The following is a 13337-nucleotide window of genomic DNA, read 5'->3' on the forward strand; positions in this document are numbered from 1 at the left end:
AAAGCAAAGTTTGTGGGGAATAATAGCCATGTTCTATACTTCTGAGGCATAAGCAATTAGGAAATAACACTTACTACCCAGGAACCAAAAAAAACAAAAAAAACATTTGTTACACGGTGTAATGTGATAAAGAAACCCTAGTCATATGGAAAGTGTGTCATGCAAAATTAGCTATACAGTTGAATTATGATAAAAGGAGATAGTATAGGATGCTGTTTCAGCTGATTTGTCACAGCAGCCAGAAAGCCCACTCATGACAGACAATGAAACCTCTCCGCGGTTAATATGAGCTTGTAGAGTACAGCACCCTATGGACGCTAACAAAAGTCAAGATTGACCACCAGATGGCAGTGCCTTCACCGTGAGGCAACTGTTGCTACGACAACATTTGGATACGCAGTGCTTCCTTCAATTTCACATGATGAAAATGCAACAAAAACAAAGCGAACGACACAAGCTATAGTAACATAAACGCTAATCATTAAACAGTTTTAGATACTTTGATGCACTTAAAAAAAGTGATCTTTAGTTGTTGTTTTATTAACCTTTTGCTAAATTGCATCGCCTTTTACGTTTTACAACTCTCTGCATGGGTAACATTTTGATTTCATTGGTCATTGATGTGCAATTTTACATACGTAACGGATTTAAAAGTATGTATAAAAATAAAAATAACACTTTTTTTTAGTTAGTGAGCAGTCCATGTAGTCTGAGTTGCTTACTGTTGTTTTTCAAACAGGAAAGGCAAACAGGACACATTCCTGGCGCACTTACAACACAGCAGGAATGATGACATCACCAATCATGTTCCAGTTACTATGAGTGTGATGATGCTCAGCAGCCAGGTTAGCAACGCTCACCAAAATAACAGACAAGAGGAAAGTATTCGACCCACACATCACACATAATGGAGTCTATTTCGATTAATTTCATTAGACTGTATTTTTTTATTGTATATAGTAATGTTAATAATTCAGTTCTATATGTTCTAGGGTAAACCAGTAGGATTAATATAGCTTTAAAGAGCAGCAGTATTAAGACTCAATATTAAAATGTACCTCGGTAACTTTAGTTTGTTTACCCAGATTAAGCAGATCACTACGTCCTCTTTGTAACTCACCGGACTTCATATTTTTTAACCATTCCCCTGATAAAGCTTCAGACCACAATATGTAAAACCAATGCTTTATTTTTTTCTTTTCTAAACCAACGTTAAGTTGTTGTTTTTTCATTTTTTTTCCCCAAGTTCTCACTTGAAGAAAACAATCCAGAGGCCTCACTCGCTGGTTTCCAGCTGTGAAATAGACATTCGAATACCTGATTGCAATATTTCACACATTTATATAGAAATATATGATTGATGTGTACTGAAAACAAGTTAATGTGTGTATTCTGATGCCAAAACTACTAAACAGCAGCGCTCTCCAGCGAGGTGGGTACAGACACATAGATTATGTTCTCATTTATAAACATTGAACTGAACAGGATAAAAATGTGCTGTTATAAAACATGTCCTGAACAAGGAGAGGCCGTAGGGCTGCCAAAAAAATCTCAGAGATGCTTAGGGTTTATAAAACCTCTTTAACGTAACAACTTATGCATTTAAGTTAATTAACTATAGAACTGTGTACAGTCATTCCACATTCCATAGTGGCGTTGCTAGGATTTTGTTACTGTGTAGAAAATTCTATCAAAAAGGGGTTGTAGTTCAGGGTTAAGGCCTTTGATTCGTCCATTACTTTAAACACCATGAACTGTGAAGAGAATCTACAAAGCATTTATTTTTATTTATTTTATTATCATAAATAATAAAATCAAATAAAATAAAGTTGTGGCTTCTTCACAGTGATAACTATTTCCAGAGAAACCCTGTAGTTCCTGTCAAGTATATCAAATGGTAACGCAGAAGGAAACAGGTGAAAATCTGATTATCCACAAACAAAAAGCAAAAAACAGACCCAAAAGACCATGAGGTTCCTCTTCAAGCTCAGGTTCATTCACCTTCCATTATACTTGCAGTAAAACTTTTGTAACCTTTGGCACATCACCTTGCTTACTTCTAGCCTCAGTCCATACCAGCTACAGAATTAGGTACAGACAGGATGCCAATGGGTAGAGATTAAAATTCTTTTTTTTTTTTTACCAGATCTGATAACACCTGGAAATTGTTTTTAAAAATCAGGGTTTGAATCTTACTTCCCTGTCTCATGGTCTTCAGTATAGCCAAAAAGAAGAAGACAGACCCAACAGGGTTATATTACTCTGAATATCAAATCTTAAAGCATATCTCTAAACTATTGCTCTCGGCCAGCATTATGACAAAATACCTTTTCCTGAATTAATTAACTAATAAAAAGAAAAATACATTTTGCTTAGGGCTAGATGGGCTAAAAGTTACTAAGTATTCAAAGTCATACGCTGTAGACTAATCTTTTTTTGAAAGTATGTTTCTAAAAGGCATAAAACAATGTAGGCATTATAAAACTAGCAATGCCAAAGCGACTGTCAGAACGACAAATGAACTGCTCCTGTCTGTAGTAAAGATTTTTACTGCTAGTTTTATTACATTGAAACAGTTTCAACTCCTAACAGAATAATGAGGGCAAAGTTTGCCATTATTGCTGATTGTTGTGATGCATGAGTGTCTTACTGTTGCCTCTGGAATAAAAAAAAAAAAAAAAAAAAAAGAAGATGCAGCATCAATATGCTTATCTCTGTTAGTAAAATATATACATTATAATTTAATGCCTTCAGACAGACCTGCATCATACAGTACATACCTGTCCTCTTGCAGGCAGATCCCTGTCGACCCAGCTGAAGTTAGACACTTATTTGATGGATGTGACTGAAACCTGAAATGAGACCTACTCATTATTCAGTGTTTATTGTTTAACTCATTATTTGAGATAAGAGTTCTTTCTGAAGCAACATGCATATATGTTGTAATAAATCAAAAGCAACTCACCCCCCACATGTTTATTGCTGTCGCTCCATTCAATAAAAAGGCAGGAGTAAACGATTGTATTTGCAAACATCAGATTTAATATAAAGAAGAAAAAAAAAAAGCCAAAGGAGAACCTTCAACGGTTGAAATCATTACTAGACTTGTAAATCAGTTCTGCCACCTTGTGGCTTCTGCATATACTGCAACTACATTAAGAACATTTTGTCAATTGTATTCATATATCTATTTGTATAAGCATTTACTGATTTTGGCTGTCCTGTTTTTAAATGGCAATAAATGGGATTTTCACTTTGAATTTATGTATATTATACAGTGAAACATGACCTTATTTATTTTATTTCAATTATAACACTGTATATTTACAGTATAATCGTAAATCTCGAAAAACTACTCACTTCTAAATCTTTTGTAGTCATTTTTGTATTACTTTAGTATAAATACATGTTAATTTGGATTCATATGTTGTTTTTTTCTGACTTTATGTGAACGAAAAGACACACATTTGCCCATTTCCCCATTGGAAATAGTGATATTTTGAAATATCACTGTCCTGGTCACAAAAGCAAAGTTTGTGGGGAATAATAGTCATTTTCTATACTTTTGAGGCATAAGCAATTAGGAAATAACACTTACTACCCAGGAAAAAAAATTGTGTTACATACTGTAATTAACAAAAATGATTGCTCCATACAAGCACCTTGGGCAGTGGCTTTCAAACCGGGATATGCAAGCTCTCGTTAGGGTTTACGTGAGTTCTTGTCAGGGGGTATGTGAGAAAAATCCTGGCGGGCAGTGCATTTTTTTTTACCATGTTGTAGTACTTTGCACCTTAGCAATAGAATCAACAATGTTGAATTTCTTTCAAATAAATAATAAGTAGTCACTCCCAGAGATCATGTTCTCTTTTGCATCAAACCCACGAATGCAAGTGATGCGACCCTGCAAGGTTTGTTGGTTGTCTTCTCTTTCAGGGAACCAGGGTTACACCTGTAACCTTATCATTGATTGTTTTTTTTCGAAGACGACCAACAACAATACTTTTGGGAAAGTATATCAAAGCCGTCATGAGGGTGCGTGAGCGGACAGAAGATGAAGGACGTCTTGCTACCACCAAACTTTGTGGTGTGAGCGTGCAAACCTCAAGAACCCTTGTGCTTAGTGAAGGCATGGAGGGATCTACCACACTGAGTCGGTAGAACCCAGTGAATGTATGCTGAGTAGTCCAGCTAGCTGCAGTACAAATATCAGTCAATGAAGCACCTCTGAAGAGGACCCATGATATAACCACTCCTCTGGTTGAGTGCGCGGTCACTCTCCCAGATGGGGGTAGGCTGGTGTGGCAGGGTAGCCAAAGTGAGGAGACTCAAAGTTGGAATGTGCAGCAAATAAAATACTTTAAATTAAATAATAATCATCACACAAAACAAAAGGGCACGATGGCCCAGTCTAAACAATAACTAATGAACAACTAGCAAAAACACAGCTAACAACTTCACTCACCGCTACCAAACAGGTCCTCTCACTCTCCCAACCACTCTCCTTTTATACAGGTGCCTGGTCTAATTGACTAATTATCACTTCATTAGTCCAGGCACATGCCATGCATTCCTCACACAAACTCAGTTACGCACAGATCCACCCTGCAGACTCATTCACATCCACTCTAAACAACACAAAAACACGCAAAGACAGGCTGCACCCTGTCACAGCCGGCATTAGTATATGCAGTTGAAAATGTGTGCACAATCCAGTGGGACAGTCGCTGCTTCGAGGGGGCTTGACCCAGTGTCCTTACACCATAGCAAACAAAGAGCTGGTCAGACTGTCACAGTGCTCTTGTCCTATCCACATAACATCTCAATGCCCAAACCGGGCAGAGGAAATTCAGTCTCCTATCCTCCTCCGAAGAAAAAGGAGGGGGATGGAAAGCCTCTAGTTCCACTGATTGGTTCAAGTGGAAAGTCGTAACCAACTTGGGGAGGAAAGCGGGTTTTCATAATGACACCCTGTTTCCATCATCCCACACCCACATACAGGAGCTGTGCACTGACAGAGCCTGCAGCTCACTAAGCCGCTTAGCGGAGGTGATGACTAATAGAAAGGCTGTCTTTATAGAGAGATATTTCAACTCTATGGAATTAATGGGCTCAAACTGGGCCTTAGTGAGAGCCTCCAATACCACATCCAGACTCCACTCAAGGACGGCGTCCTTTAGAAAACTTTCAGTGTAGAGGGGGACCTGCCCGCCTCTAGCAGATCTCTTGCAGCAGCTGGCAGAGATTCACAAACCAGATTCTCCTGGGCCATCTGGGGGCGCTTTATCTCCGAAAGTTCTCTAGAATTGCCGGGAGCAACAGTATTGGCAGGAATGCGTATAAGAGCATTCTGGGCCACTCATTCGGTAGGGCATCGACTTCTAGTGGACCTCCGCAGCAGTGAGGTAGAACCACGAGTCATCTCTGCTGTAGCAAAGAGATGGAGTCTGGACCTCCCGAGCCATTCCCAAATGTGCTCTACCACCTGACGGTGGAGTCGCCACTCTAACGGGTGAGGAACCGCCCTGGAGAGAAATGCTGGAGAGGTGAACCACTCACTATTCCAGTGTATTTATGTGCAGGGATGTCCAACGACCCGACAGGCCTAACCCAAGTTGAACTAGCACTAGAAAGTACATTGAGTAGAACCCCTCCTCTTGTAAGCCTCTTGTAATTTGCAGCAGTGTGCTGGAGACTAAGCGCAGCTGTGAGGCTATTTTTTTTTTTTTTTTGGACCCCACACCAAGTGGGAGGGCAAGGTCAGCCCAGCGGTGTCGACTCGACAGCTGGTGCGGCAGAGCCGGGTCCCAGAGGAGGAAGCATCTATCTTTTCTCTTTGTTATTGTTTATTTGGTTTTTTTTCAGCTGCAAAAGCACAGGAAAAAACACAAACAGCAGATGTTGTCGGTTAGAAAGCAGCCTACGATCAATGAGTGATGCAGGCTGTTGAAATACAGAAATACGTGGCAAGCCGGCTTCCAGCAATATTTGCCAAAGAATTAGCAGAAAACTCAAAGTGAGAGCTCTTTTACAAAGATACAATCACGCAACTGGAGAGGTTAGCTATACCTACCTGATGGTAAGAAGCAAAAGAGAACGTGATCTCCGCGGAGTGACTACTTATTCCCTTGGTAGGTGGGATTGAGAACGTCACTCCCAGGCAGGGACTATTGGCAGCTCTGACATAAAATGCTCAGTAAATACCTGACCTGTGTTGTTGCTGTTGTTGAGTGATGCATGATTCATTATTAATGAATTTGTTGAAGAACTCCTTTGTCGTGTGAGTGCATTACCCTACTACAACTCCACAACGGTAATTGTTAATATTATTATTACAAAAATGGAATTAAAAAGAAAAAACAATCAATCCCTAAATCCTGAAATTTGGAGGTGTCCGGAATTCGATTCTCTAATCCAGACTATTGAGTAGATGGGCAGCGAGTTCTCATTAACAAGCTTCAATTGCCTTACAGCTGATTAACACAAACAGATTACTGCACTAAACACTTCAACATGTAAGCATTTTGCTAAAACTTATTTTTGACTGCATGATGTAAATATCCCCTTTCTAATTTCAACAAATTTTACTTCAATAAAAAAAGCCTATATTTGTAACTTTTTAAAATGTTTTTATGCAAACTGCCCCATCTGCTTTCTCTCTACAATTCTGCATTTATTAGAAGAACTGCATGACTTTTGTTGAGAATTGCTTTGTTTTAAATTGGAACCTTTTGTTTTTCAGAAGCATAACCTGTTTTTGGACTCTTAATTTGGATTAATTTCGGCATACTTATTGGGGTCTGGATTTTAAAATAATTGTACATAGCATTTTTAATTGGTGCATTTGCATCGTCGTTAACTCATTTGATTTTATTTCGTTTGTTTTTAACAGCAGTTTTCCATTTAAAGTATTTAGCTGAACTCTAGCCCCTCCTCCTTCCATGTGCCGTCTGAGCCAACAAATCAAGATGTTGTTTTAATGGCCCGCTTAAAGCTTTTTGTAACTTAAAGTCCCATTAGTTCATTATTAAATACAAAAGTACATACCCTCTGTGTATGGCTACGTTGTTTAGTAATCAGGGCTTAGTTTTACTGAAAGCCAAGTTAAATCAGTACTACAGGTAAGATCTAGCACCGCCACGTGCTCCTTACTTTTTAAACGCAGTTACCGAATAGGCATGTTTTCTTTGTTTTGACCCGGTACTAATAAAATAAATTATTGGATGGGACAAATAACATGACAATGAACATGCTGCATATATTGCCTTTATTAAAGTATGCCTCAGCATGGGCAGCCCCGTTGGTTTTAATTGAGAAACGAGATGGGTCCTGTCGTTTCTGTGTAGATTACCACAAGCTCAACGCCATGACTCATTTTGATTTTTTTTTTGTTTTCAGCTCATTGGACTTCCGATCCGGGTACTGGCAGGTGGCGATGGATGAGAACAGCAAGAAAAAGACAGCAATTGCCACTCCTTATGGGGTTTATCAATTCAGAGTCATGCCTTTCGGTCTCAAGAATGCTGCTGCTACTTTTCAGCGCCTAATGGAGCAGGTACTCGGGAGCCTCAGAGGTCATTGTTGCTTCATGTACAAAGATGACAATAATATACTCGGTCAATGAAACTCAGCACCTACAGCACTTAGAAAAGGTGTTTCATAAATTACATAAAGCCAATCTTACTCTGAATCTGTCTAAATGCCATTTCTACAAATCGTCTTTGAAGTTTTTATGCCATATTTTACCGGGAGAAGGAGTAACAGCCGACCCTAAAAAACTTCAGGCCATTCAGAATTACCATGCACCATCTAAGCTTAAGGAAGTTCAACAGTTTCTGGGACTCGCTGACTGGTACCATAAATTAATGCCTAGGTTTTCCGATATCGCTGCACCCTTAAATCATTTAAAGAAGAAGGGTGTGCCCTGGGTGTGGACTAGTGAGTGTCAGACCAGTTTTAATCTACTCAAAGAAACTTTACAAGCACCCCCAGTATTGGCTCATCCAGATCTTAACCACCCCTTCTGAGTGTACACTGATGCCAGTGAGAGAGGGCTTGGAGCAGTGCTTGCCCAGTGTAACAACACTGATGAGCATGTAATAGCCTTCATCTCCAAGCTCCTCACTAAACCAGAGAAAAAACACTCCACATCAGAAAAGGAGTACCTAAGGCTGGTCTGGGTGGTGAGAAATGGCGGCACTGTCTGGAGGGAATGCTAGATAGTGATCGTCACTGCCCATGCTGCTCTAACTTGGGCATTCAACACCCCAGAATCAACTTCCAGACTGACTCGTTGGACTTTACGATTACAGCCCTTCACCTTTAAGGTGATAAGGGAAGTCTGAACCAGATACTGGATGTTCTTTCCCAGGGCCCTGTCTCTGGTTACACCTCTGTTGCAGTGTATGTGGACCCAACGCCATTAAAAACATGGACCTTCCATAATCTTTGGATAAAATTGCAGCCGCACAATCTAAAGATACCACCATCGCCGAAACTAGCATCAGGATTCCATCACAGCCTCCTTTGGACAATCACCGAATTAAGTTTGTGATCGAACAGGGTTTGACTTACAGGAGAGTTCCTATTTGGCAGGGATGTCATCGATTTCAACTGTGTGTCCCAGCCTTCCTTCAAACTTCTTTTCTCAAGTATTTACATGACAATCCCCTGGGGGGACATTTGGGACAACTTAAGACACTGCTCCGTATACCTGAGGTTGCCGGTGGCCGTCAATCCAGAAGGATACCCGGAAGCATGTCAAAAGTTTAAACCAGGGAATCAAAAATCTGCTAGTTCCCTTCAATCTACCACTGTAAATGAACCCGGGGATGTGTTTGGAATCTATCTCATGGGTCCCTTCCCACACAGTAAAAAAGGTAACACTTTTTTATTGGTAATTGTTGACTGCGACTCTAAATGGGTAGAGTTATTTTCCCTCAGAGATAGTAAAACCCCAAGAATTGTGCAAATCCTAATTCAGGAGATATTCACCCGATTGGGAACCCCACATTATCTAGTGTCCAATAGAGGGCCTCAATTTACTATCCAGCTCCTGGTGGAGGTGTCCAAAACCTGGGTAGTATCCAGGAAGCTTACAACTACCTACCCTCCTCAGACAAACCTGACAGTGTGAGTGAATCAGACACTCAAGACCATGATCGCCTCCTATGTCAGAAACAACCACCAAAAATGAGATCAGTGGCTAGCTGAAGGTGATCTGGTATGGCTCCGAGCACACACATTATCTGATGCCTCTGCAACATTTTTTGCTAACTTAGCAGCCAAATGGTTCTTCCCAGTATCAGTCATTAAAAAAAAAAAAAAAAAAAAACTGGGTCCCATCAATTACCAAGTTCAATGGGGGGATCCTCTTAAAACGACTGACACCTTGAATGTGGATAAACTAAAGGGAGGCAGTGTGGTCAAGTGGTTAAAGAAACTGGCATGTAACAAGAAAGTCTCTGGTTCAAATCCCAGCTCAGCCATTGACTCACTGTGTGATCCTGAGTAAGTCATTTAACCTGTGCTCCGTCTTTCGGGTGAGATATTGTTGTAAGTGACTCCACAGTGGAGATGTTGCGTTGGTAGTCAAGAGCCAGCAGTTTGTTGGTCTGTATGTGTAACTTTTTGTCAGCCGTATTTTATTATTTTTCCACTTGCATTAGAAGGACTTGTTGACAACAATTGCTCGCAATATGCACCAATACTAACATTGCTTGTTGCCTTGTCTACTGTTGTTCAAACCTGTTTTCCGGTTCTATATTTTTTGTGTTGCTACTTTGGACATTTTTTCAAACTGTTTCTGGATCAAGGAACGACTCAACCACATAGCCTTACCGGCAGGATACGGACAGAAGGAATCAGTGCTGTCCATGTCATTGCAGATAACTGGGTGCAGTGGATTACAAATGTTTGAATGGCCATTCTGTTTTTTTTTTGTTTTTGTTTGTTGTCTGAACGGGATTTGGACATTGCTTTGCTAGACTATCTTGTACATTGTATTGTAGGTATGTCTGTATTGTGTGCTCACCCGTTATTCTCTAAGCTGCGCCGTTGCCTTGCCAGTAAATTATCTTTCTGTCCTGTGCTGTGAGCCATTCCTTTGAATGTGAACAAACTACCGTACTTACTCTAGAATTCATTTACAATAAATCCTGCATGGTAAATTATACTCTTTGTACCCTTTAAATGTTCGTTGCGCTGTAACTATTTACATGCTGACTCCTATATGTTTAATGGTTCATTTTGGGTCAGTTTTAACTAAGAAAGTTGTTACAAAATAACAGCACTCTGTTTTAGAAAGGAAGCAATACCACTATTTTTAGGCTTTTATAGTGTCTGTGAAATTCTAATTTTATTCCATAACCTACCAGCAAAAAATACGTAAATTGATCATGATTTAAGTAGACCCCTACCAATAACAGAAGCAAACAGAGTTTCAATTACCAGATTAGATTTAAATTAATTTATAACTGAGACATTCTCACCTGAGCAATATGTCACTATTCTGTAGACACTTGGACTCCGTTTACACTTGCGGTTTAGGCCAGCCCTGTATGTGTGAACCTAACGCAGGCCCTGGGCCGGCCCTATCGCGTCAAACCGCTCCCCTACTAGGTCGAGCGCGTAACAGAGCTACGGTTGCTAAACACAGCTGTAGTAGATCAAACAGTGTCGGTTTTAAGAGGTAGCAACTAACCCTTAGCAGTCCATTTATTTCCCCTTAACAGTGTGGAGTATGGTATATCCTCATTTAAATGCATGAAACTCTGAAGTACTGACACAACAAAATGTGCAAAAAGTTCAAGGGGGTGTAGACTGTAGGGAAATAATTGCATAGAACCATTCCTGTACCTGTTTGTTGCTACTCTGTACTACCATTATTCACCGAGTTATATGCTTTAAAGCAATTTGAGTTTATGAAATGTATTAAACTGCAGGTACATGTCACTGAAAACCAAACTGTGGATGGTGTGACAACTGAGCTGGCTCCAGCTTATCTGTTAATTACCCCAACTGAGCTGGCTCCAGCTTATCGGTTGATCTTTATTGTGTTACCTCGTAAATACCTGCCCCCCCCCCCCCCCCCCGTTGTTAATTACCCCAACTGAGCTGGCTCCAGCTTATTGGCTGAAAGGGAAACGACCCTGTCTCAATGTAAAGGTATAATAACTGTATGCTAACTCTGTATGGCAGAACACTGCTCAGGTTTCCTAGCACTGATGTGCTGAGCTGTTCTCGTTTGCGCAAACTAATAAAGCTTTATATCTCTGAACACCTGGTGCAGTTGGCTCTTTTAGTTGCAGACCTGAAAAGTTCCACGACAAGACTTTCTACAGGCACGAAGAATATATATATATATTATATATATATATATATATATATATATATATATATATATATATATATATATATATATATATATATATATATATACACACACACACACACACACACACACAGTACTGTGCAAAAGTTTTAGGCAGGTGTGAAAAAAATGCTGTAAAGAATGCTTTAAAAAAGACATGTTAATAGTTTATATTTCTCAATTAACAAAATGCAAAGTGAGTGAAGAGAAGAAAAATCTAAATCAAATCCATACAGGCGTATGAGTAAACAATTATATCAAACAGGTGCTAATGATCATCAACTCAATATGTAGGTTGAAACACAATCATTAACTGAAACAAAAACAGCTGTGTAGGAGGAATAAAACTGAGTGAGGAACAGCCAAACTCAGCTAACAAGGTGAGGTTGCTGAAGACAGTTTACTGTCAAAAGTCATACACCATGGCAAGACTGAGCACAGCAACAAGACACAAGGTAGTTATACTGCATCAGAAAAGTCTCTCCCAGGCAGAAATTTCAAGGCAGACAGGGGGTTCCAGATGTGTTGTCCAAGCTCTTCTGAAGAAGCACAAAGAAACGGGCAACATTGAGGACCGTAGACGCAGTGGTCGGCCAAGGAAACTTAGTGCAGCAGATGAAAGACCCATCATGCTTACTTCCCTTCACAATCAGAAGATGTCCAGCAGTGCCATCAGCTCAGAATTGGCAGAAAACAATGGGACCCTGGTACACCCATCTACTGTCCGGAGAAGTCTGGTCAGAAGTGGCCTTCATGGAAGATGTGCGGCCAAAAAGCCATACCTCTGACGTGGAAACAAGGCCAAGCGACTCAACTATGCACGAAAACACAGGAACTGGGGTGCAGAAAAATGGCAGCAGATGCTCTGGACTGATGAGTCAAAATTTTTGGCTGTAGCAGAAGGCAGTTTGTTTGCCGAAGGGCTGGAGAGCGGTACACGAATGAGTGTCTGCAGGCAACAGTGAAGCATGGTGGAGGTTCCTTGCAAGTTTGGGGCTGCATTTCTGCAAATTGAGTTGGGGAATTGGTCAGAAGTAATGGACTCCTCAATGCTGAGAAGTACAGGCAGATACTTATCCATCATGCAATACCATCAGGGAGGCATCTGATTGGCCCCAAATTTATTCTGCAGCATGACAATGACCCCAAACATACAGCGAAAGTCATTAAGAACTATCTTCAGCGTAAAGAAGAACAAGGAGTCCTGGAAGTGATGGTATGGCCCCCACAGAGCCCTTATCTCAACATCATCGAGTCTGTCTGGGATTACATGAAGAGAGAGAAGCAACTGAGGCTGCCTAAATCCACAGAAGAACTGTGGTTAGTTCTCCAAGATGTTTGGGCCAACATATCTGCAGAGTTCCTTCAAAAACTGTGTGCAAGTGTACCTAGAAGAATTGATGCTGTTTTGAAGGCAAAGGGTGGTCGCACCAAATATGGATTTGATGCAGATTTTTCTTCTGTTCACTCACTTTGCATTTTGTTAATTGATAAATATAAACTATTAACATGTCTATTTTTAAAGCATTCTTACTTTGCAGCATTTCTTCACACCTGCCTAAAACTTTTGCACAGTACTGTATGTATGTGTATATATATAATGATTTCCATTACATGAGAGTAGGTGTTACAACTTCATGCTGATGATCTGAACTCGGCTCTCACCAAGATAAGCACCAACTTAGACGTAGCTTTACATTAAACTAATGTGATCCATCTGCATTTCCATCCATTTGCGCAGCTTTCCATCTGATGATGTAGATATCCTTCTGTATATATATTTATACACACACACACACACACACACACATATATATATTTAATTACAGGTTCTCAAAACTCTCTGCTAAATTGATTCCCAACATGCCTGTTTATAACAACCAGCCACACGACAACTGTACTGGCTATTGCATTCCAGCCATAGCAGCATGGGGCTGTGACACCAAGCACCTCACATTGCTAGAGG

The 13337-nt window shown here is 40.2% G+C and overlaps 1 protein-coding gene across 1 annotated transcript in view; it reads right to left on the reverse strand.

The window, feature by feature from the left end:
• Positions 1–1032: 1032 nt before the first annotated feature.
• The window catches only part of LOC121329920 (ADP-ribosyl cyclase/cyclic ADP-ribose hydrolase 1-like), a 30764-nt gene continuing 18459 nt past the window's right edge, over positions 1033–13337 (reverse strand). Inside the window, exons 8-9 of the mRNA XM_041275968.1 lie at positions 2781–2852; positions 1033–2658 (exon numbers count right to left, since the gene is read on the reverse strand). Coding sequence (XP_041131902.1) covers positions 2616–2658; positions 2781–2852 — 115 coding nt within the window. The 3' untranslated portion in view covers positions 1033–2615. The remainder of the gene's footprint in view (positions 2659–2780; positions 2853–13337) is intronic.

Source organism: Polyodon spathula, chromosome 2, assembly GCF_017654505.1.
Source record: "Polyodon spathula isolate WHYD16114869_AA chromosome 2, ASM1765450v1, whole genome shotgun sequence".
Classification (NCBI taxonomy): Eukaryota; Metazoa; Chordata; class Actinopteri; order Acipenseriformes; family Polyodontidae; genus Polyodon; species Polyodon spathula.